Raw genomic sequence first — 6985 nt, 5'->3', positions numbered from 1 at the left:
CCGCTGGACCTGCGGCCTCGCCACCTGGGTGTTCCTTAGTGGTGCCTTTGGGGACTGGAATGAAAGGCTGAGCTGCAGTGGGGGCAGCACCCCTCACGCTCCCCAGAAGCTCAGGAAGAATTCGCCCCATACCTCCCAAGACTGTTGACTTGTAACCTTAAGACTCTGAGTTTTGTTACAGAATCTACAACATCAGACGTTTAATTTAGAGAATGTGTTGGGTCCCTAAAAACTGTAGGCTGTATCACCTGAGGTTGAACTTTACCTTCAACCTTTTCATAATTAACTTCCTTTTAACCTCACTGGATTTTGTGGTGACTGACCGGCCAGAACATAGGAGCGGAGTATTTTCTTATGCACTTGCCTCACACTGTCCAATAAAGCAGCCACTGGCGGTGGAGTTACGGTGCACTTGAGATGCAGCTGCCTCAAGTTCACCGTGCTGGTGAATATAAAATCCACACTGGGTTTGGAAGACAGTATGGAAAAAAGAATGTAACATTTCTTGTTAATATATTTTACACTGCTGCATGTTGAAATAATATTTTGATACATTGGGTTAAATATTATTAAAATAAATTTCATCTTTTTTGATGTAACTAATGAAAATTTAGTATAACATGCTTAGCTGACATCTTTTTAACGGACAGTCCTGGTCTAGAACATCCATCTAAAAGCATTTCTCCTTATAAACTTTAAGGCAAGATGAAAAATTCCTTTCTTCCTCAAAAACATGAGGGATCATTATTGTTTGTAAGGGCTGTGACCAGGCACTTTTCAAAGGCACACACTCTGTACACACAAAGGTACATGGTCTCCTGTTCCTGTACAGTGAGCACCAGTCTGTGGCAAATGTGACTCAGGGCTTTCAGGACCTCGGGACTGTTTGTGATTTCGAGTCCAGAGAGGAAGAAAAAGCAGCGCCCCCTGCATTCCTGCTACCCTTGAGACCACGGGCCCTCCTCCACCTTCATTACACCCTGGGGACCAGGAGCCTTTCCTCACAGAAGCAAAGCCGGACCTTGGTGCCTGGAGTCAGAACAGGAGATGCAACAGAACCCAGCTCTACCAGGGGGGGCAGGAGGTGTCAATAATCGTCCCTGCACCAACCACACCGTTTTTAGGAAGGCTTTGAGCAGGATCCACCCTGGACACCGCGGCACAGCCAAGGAGGCAGGAGCATTGGAACAAAAGGCTATGCGGGTGTCAGGGAATGGCAGGAGAGACACCCAAGTAACAGGACGGATTGCTTATAACCATGGCTGGTTCTGGGGCACGCACAGACCTCATTCAACGTAAATGGTGGGGAAAAAAGATGGTCGCCCGAGGTTTCTCCTTCCCAGCTCTGGCGGGCTCAACACCCACTGCCGAACAGCCCACAGCCAACATTTCAAGACGGTAAGGTGACGTGGGGGGCAGTGGCAGTGTATGGGACCCCTTCGGCTTCCATCTTCACATCCTGGATGTAATCAAGGGGAATTTGCTCCCCTCACACCACGGAGCTCATCTCCTGATGGGCAAAGGACGGGGTGGGAACTCATTCTCTCTCCCCCTCAGCTTCAATTCCTCTTGCACAGGGAAAAGAGGAATGAGGGAGAACAGGATTTCTAACATTTGTTGAGTGACCATAATGTGATTTTGCAGTTGAGGAAACTGAGATTGGAGATCATTTGAGTCATTGAAACTCCTCTGCACGTTGTCAGCTCCCATCTTCTCGGATCTGTTTTCTTCATCTGTCAATCCCACCCGCCACCTTCTATTTCAGAAATTACAATTTCTGATCTTGCACTTTTTTGCCTTGATAACTATTATGGACTTTTTGGAGTTCAGTGACATTTGGGAGGGACAGACAAGAGTGAATACTGTGTTTGCCATCTCCAGTCATGACCTCTGGTGTGTAAATGACCCTGCCCCCGCTTCACTGGGGGAAGCTGATGGCCAGCGGCTCGTCCAGTGAGGCGTGTAAATCAGCTCTGAGTTCCCCACCAGGAGGCTGTCCAGCCTCTTCTACCTTATTTCCTGTCCTAAGATAGTAAATTATAAAACACTTCTTTATAAACATTATCTCAGTTAGTGATTCATCTAAAATAACAGCCTAACTGTAGCAGCTATAGATCTGTGAGAGAAATAGTTTCTGACCAATTAGAGTTGGATTTTTTTTAAAAAAATAAATTTATTTATTTTTGGCTGCATTGGGTCTTCGTGTCGCGCATGGGCTTTCTCTAGTTGCGGTGAGCGGGGGTACTCTTCTTTGTGGTGCGCGGGCTTCTCATTGCAGTGGCTTCTCTTTGTTGTGAAGCATGGGCTCTAGGCATGCAGGCTTCAGTAGTTGCAGCACGTGGGCTCAGGAGTTGTGGCACATGGGCTTAGTAGCTCCGCGGCATGTGGGATCTTCCCGGACCAGGGCTCGAACCCGTGTCCCCTGCATTGGCAGGCGGATTCTTAACCACTGAGCCACCAGGGAAGCCCTAGAGTTGGATTTTAAAATCAAGGCTCCCCTACCTATGCAAAGCACACTCAGACCCCCAGATAACTAATATCAGTATTAGCTGTGAGTCCACATAATTAATGCTTCTGTCTTCTTAGTCCGATAATTTTTTCCTTAGCTAGATATTTTAAATGTGTTGGTGAAACAAAAGTTCCTTATCATCTTGGATAGCATCTAATTTCCAGTTCTCCTGAGATTGGGTGCATGCCTCACCCACTCCACCCCACCCAGCTGAACTGAGAGCCCACTGTGCATCCTTCTTTAGAAACTTCATCTCTCCCCTCTTTCCCACTCCCCAGCAAAACAGCCAAAGCACACACCCAAATTTATTTTTATTTTGCATACATAGGAAACATGACCCTATCAAAAGAACAAAAAAGAGAAATGAGCCAAGTGTTACAAGAGGAAAAGCATGCACCGATCTGCTCCCAGCTCACTCCTGGCCACACACTCTACGGAACTCTATGGAATTTCACACACCGGGAGCTGGACTGGCTCCAAGCGGTGGGCACTGCCCACTGACAGCACAGGGGGAAACAGAATGGGCAGGAGGTGTCACTGCAAGTGGAATTTCCACACACAGTGTCAGTGCCCACAGTAGTGGGTTCTCACCCCGGTTCAAGGGAAAACAAAATGTATCTCACACAAACATGAATATAAAATTGTTGAGTGCTACCTAAATCGTTCAGTCTCAAGATCATTTGCTATCAAAAAGATAAACAAAATTTCGTCACGGACATTTGGGTGGCTACTCAGCTGTACCCAATCCAACTCCAGGGGCAGCTCGCGGGGCGCTTCCTCATCAGAACAGTAAAGGGAGAGACTGGACCTGAAAATGCAGAACGAATGACCTGGAGGAGGAGGGCCTTTTGGACCCATGTAGCTGTCCTGGGTTGTCAACAGCAAATGCTGTGCTTTGTTGTCTCATTCGAGTCAAGGACTTGAGTGCGGGGAGGTACTGAAGTTGGGCACAGGAGTTCAGAGGTCACACTCGGTGGTCAAAGACACCGGCAGCAGCATCCGTGTTCACAGACTGTTTCCAAGGTGTTCATCTGGCTCCAAGAGCGTCCTGTGGAAGTCCCGGGGAGGCTCCCAGAGTCCCCATCCTTAGGAAAGGTAAGTCACTGTGGCCCCATCCTGATTCCTCACTCCTACGCCACAGACGTGTCCCAGTAGAGCAGGGACATGGAGACTAGGGCTAGGGAATGAAAACCCTCAGCAACCACTCCGGTGAGATGCCCTGATGCTCAGGTTCAACGAGTGACAACTCAAGAGGCTCTGTTTAGTTCATTTCAAAAATAAGCACTCCACCCCACCGCTACACATACAGGGATCTACATGTCTTGGCTACACGGCTTTGCCCTTCCTGTACGTGACCTGTCAGGTCTCACTCTGGGTTTAAATACACGATCGTGGGCATTACTCACTATGCAGAGGAGCAGGACTCCGGCCCCCTAACAACCCAGGACTACCTGTGATCCCAGGGCCAGAGAGGTTTCTGAGCCAGGGTTTGCGTTTCCAACCAGATCTTCTTTATTCTAATTTTGATGAACTCCTCAGTGAAATCTATTCGGTCCTTTTTGAAGAGCTCTCTCTGCAGTCCTGGGGCTTTGCGTTCCCGTCTTTTTCTTGGCAAGCTCATCGTCTTCGGAGCCTGGCGTACACCTGCCGAGATCAGTCAGCCAGGGCCCAGGCCTGCCCAGCCCAGGCTCAAGCCACCGACTGCGCCCTGCTGGGACACCTCTCTCCAGGGGCTGATGTGGCTTCCCAGCCGATGTGCCTCTCTGCTTTGAAAGTGTCCCTCACAACGCGCCGTCAGAGCTACCTCAGGGGAGGGGCAGAGGCGCCTGGCCGTGACCGCAGGCCAGAGAGCTGCCGACGTCCAGGAAAGACTCCACGTCTGACCTCAGGACAGGACTCCACACCACCTTCCACAGGACACACTGAAAAGGGCGCGAGCATTTTTCTCCCCAAGTCGGACCAAGAGCTCATCAAATGCAATGTCCGGTTTGAGGCAGGGGGCAATTTCCCATGAACTTAAATAACTTTGCTCAGTGACTTTCAGATAACTATAGACATCAACTTGGCCTGATTCCGGATCCTCATCTCCTTGAGGTGCAGGCCGTGCCCAGGGCTCTCCCAGCCCTGGCTGCGCAGAGGGCGGCTCTGGTCTTCAGGAAGGGCATGGAGAAGAGAGGGCTCCAAGGCTGCGCCGCCAACGCCTGTTTCTCTGAGAGCCTTTTGAAGAGGAAGACTGACGGGCGAGGGGCTCACACAGCTGGCCCCGTGGTGGTGCCTCGTTTCAGACGGGCCGCCTGCCATGTGCGGGGCCTTCCGGGCGGCCCGGGCCCCTCCTCGCGTTCACGCGTACTCACCTGCACGCGCCCTGCCTCACCTTCCGCCGGGGTCTCTCCCCTGAGGGTCTGGGCGCGCCACCCTAGGGGGTCAACCCTCGGGACTCTCCACTCGGCCAGAGCACAGATTACATTGGAAACAGAAGCAACAGAGGAGACACGGGGTGAATTCAAATCCTGGTCCTCCAAGGAAAACTTGAAAGGAAGCTGTGCTTGCTTTGAAGATATCAAAAAGGAGTTTGCCCTTAGTGGCTCAGAAGACCATTCCTGGAAGTGAACGGTGATGGGGACAGGGAGGGCGAGTGACAGCCTCTCCGGCCTCCCCGGCCAGTTGCACAGGCAGGTGCCAGGCGGCTCCCGGCTACTTGGCCTTCACCACCTGTTCATATGGGGGCGGTGGCGTGTTGCAGTAGGAAGGGGGCGGTGGGTAGGCCATGCTTCCCTGGGGTGAGTTGGGTTGGACCTGGAAAGCCATCGCCACAGGGTTCCCAGCAGGATTCATCCCTGGTCCTCCAGGGTCGGTGTAAAACGGCAGCCCCAGCTGCTGGGCTCCTGAAAGACAGGCAAGCAGATGTGAGCACAGCAGAAGAAAACCCACAGCCCATCACAGCCAGGGCCCAGACACAGCAGGGCACCTGGGATCAGGAAACGAGCAAAGGCGACATGCCCGCCCCGGCCTCCTGGAGCTTCTCCTCTCCTGGATGCAGACAGCCAGAAAGCACCACAACCTGAGAGGGTGTCTGAGTGATGGAGGGACATCAGCAGGATCAGGTGTGGCAGCGACCAAGCCGCAGCCGAGTGACACAGCAGGGCAGCTCTGCCAACAGCTTGGGGAGGTGCACCAAAAAATTACCATCAGAGAGGGCCGAGTGTCCCTGAGAGCCTAAAACGCCTGGGCGTAGAAAGGTAAGTCAACTCAGAGAGAACTGAAAAGGGGACCCTGTGTTCCCGAATCTCGGCCAGAATCATCACCGGCACCCCCACACGCTTTCTGAGAACAGTTTGCTGGAGTATCAGCGCCACTCCCACCTGCTGGATTAACATTTAGTCAGGGCAGATTACCTGTCATCCAGGTGAACCCAATTCCCAGATAAGGCGACGAGCTACGGGGCGGATGCCAGCGGGCTGGGCTGACATGTCTGTGGACTCTCCCTGCCCTGGATGCTGCAGGTCAGGACGCTCTTGTCTCAGGGAGAGGCTGCAGGACACGGGCTGAGCCCTGCTGCGGGCCAGGGTGCAGGGCACGGGGGTCCAGAGGGCACAGACGGTGACAAGAGGGAAAATACTGGTCACCCTGCCCCAAACCTAGCCCTGACTCTCATTTTAACAGTAGAAACACCTGAGCTGCTGTTTTGGAGCCTATTTCCTAGATCTGCTTTTTCTGATCATGTTGATAACATGACAGGATACTAACTAAATAATTAAAGAATCAAGAAGAGAAACTGGGGGCTCCGGGTTTTATGTGGGCTGGGCTAAGTTCACGAGTGAAATCAGGTGTATCTGAGTTAGGCCTCATTCAACCCAGGAGACACTCGGGCACCAGAGAGGTCGTCTCTGTGTGTGTATTGCGTAGGGTCTTTTTTTGTGCAAATCTTCCTCTGCCACAGTTTAACTGAATAAAGGTCAGATGCCTGGAAAGATGCCCACGAAGGTGTGCAGGATGTCTTGGAAATCTACCAGTGTGCTGAAGGACAGAGTACAGGACAGAAACACACGGCCAGAGATGCATTCAAGGGTGTCGGGAGGAGAGCAATCAGCCACAGGTGGCACCTAAATCAGCTCCCGCCTCATCTCACACCTGTGTGGCCCAACAGACGGCACCTGCTTCTACTGGTGCGTCTTGCCTGCTGCCAGGAGACGTGCTCGTTTTCAAGACATGTTTGTATACGAGCCCGTGACCAGCCAGGACCGTGCGCTTCTCAAGGGCAGAGATTATATTTTATTTATCTCTGAATCCCTTTATATTTTATACAAATAAAAAGTTAAAGATGAAAAAAAAGAGGCTAATGTAGTAGTCCGGGAAAGACACAATGGAAGCCTCTGAATATGAAAGAAGAAATGGGGAGGAGAGGATGAGAGAGGGGTTCAGGAAGTGTATCCAAGGACCCAGGACCAGCTCAGTGTGGAGCGCGTGGGGAGGAGG

At 51.6% G+C, this 6985-nt stretch overlaps 1 protein-coding gene across 2 annotated transcripts in view; it reads right to left on the bottom strand.

Annotated features, from left to right (window-relative positions):
• Window positions 1-2790: 2790 nt before the first annotated feature.
• VOPP1 (VOPP1 WW domain binding protein) overlaps window positions 2791-6985 on the bottom strand; it is a 93976-nt gene continuing 89781 nt past the window's right edge. Inside the window, exon 5 of one of the 2 annotated variants that reach the window (XM_036863505.1) lies at window positions 2791-5394. In XM_036863505.1, the coding sequence (XP_036719400.1) occupies window positions 5204-5394 (191 nt within the window). In that variant the 3' untranslated portion in view covers window positions 2791-5203. The remainder of the gene's footprint in view (window positions 5395-6985) is intronic. The other variant, XM_036863506.1, reaches the window with a different exon arrangement.

Source organism: Balaenoptera musculus, chromosome 9 (genome assembly GCF_009873245.2).
Source record: "Balaenoptera musculus isolate JJ_BM4_2016_0621 chromosome 9, mBalMus1.pri.v3, whole genome shotgun sequence".
NCBI lineage: Eukaryota > Metazoa > Chordata > Mammalia > Artiodactyla > Balaenopteridae > Balaenoptera > Balaenoptera musculus.
The sequence above is the reverse complement of the archived record's forward strand: the minus strand, read 5'-3'. Positions and strand labels throughout refer to the sequence as shown.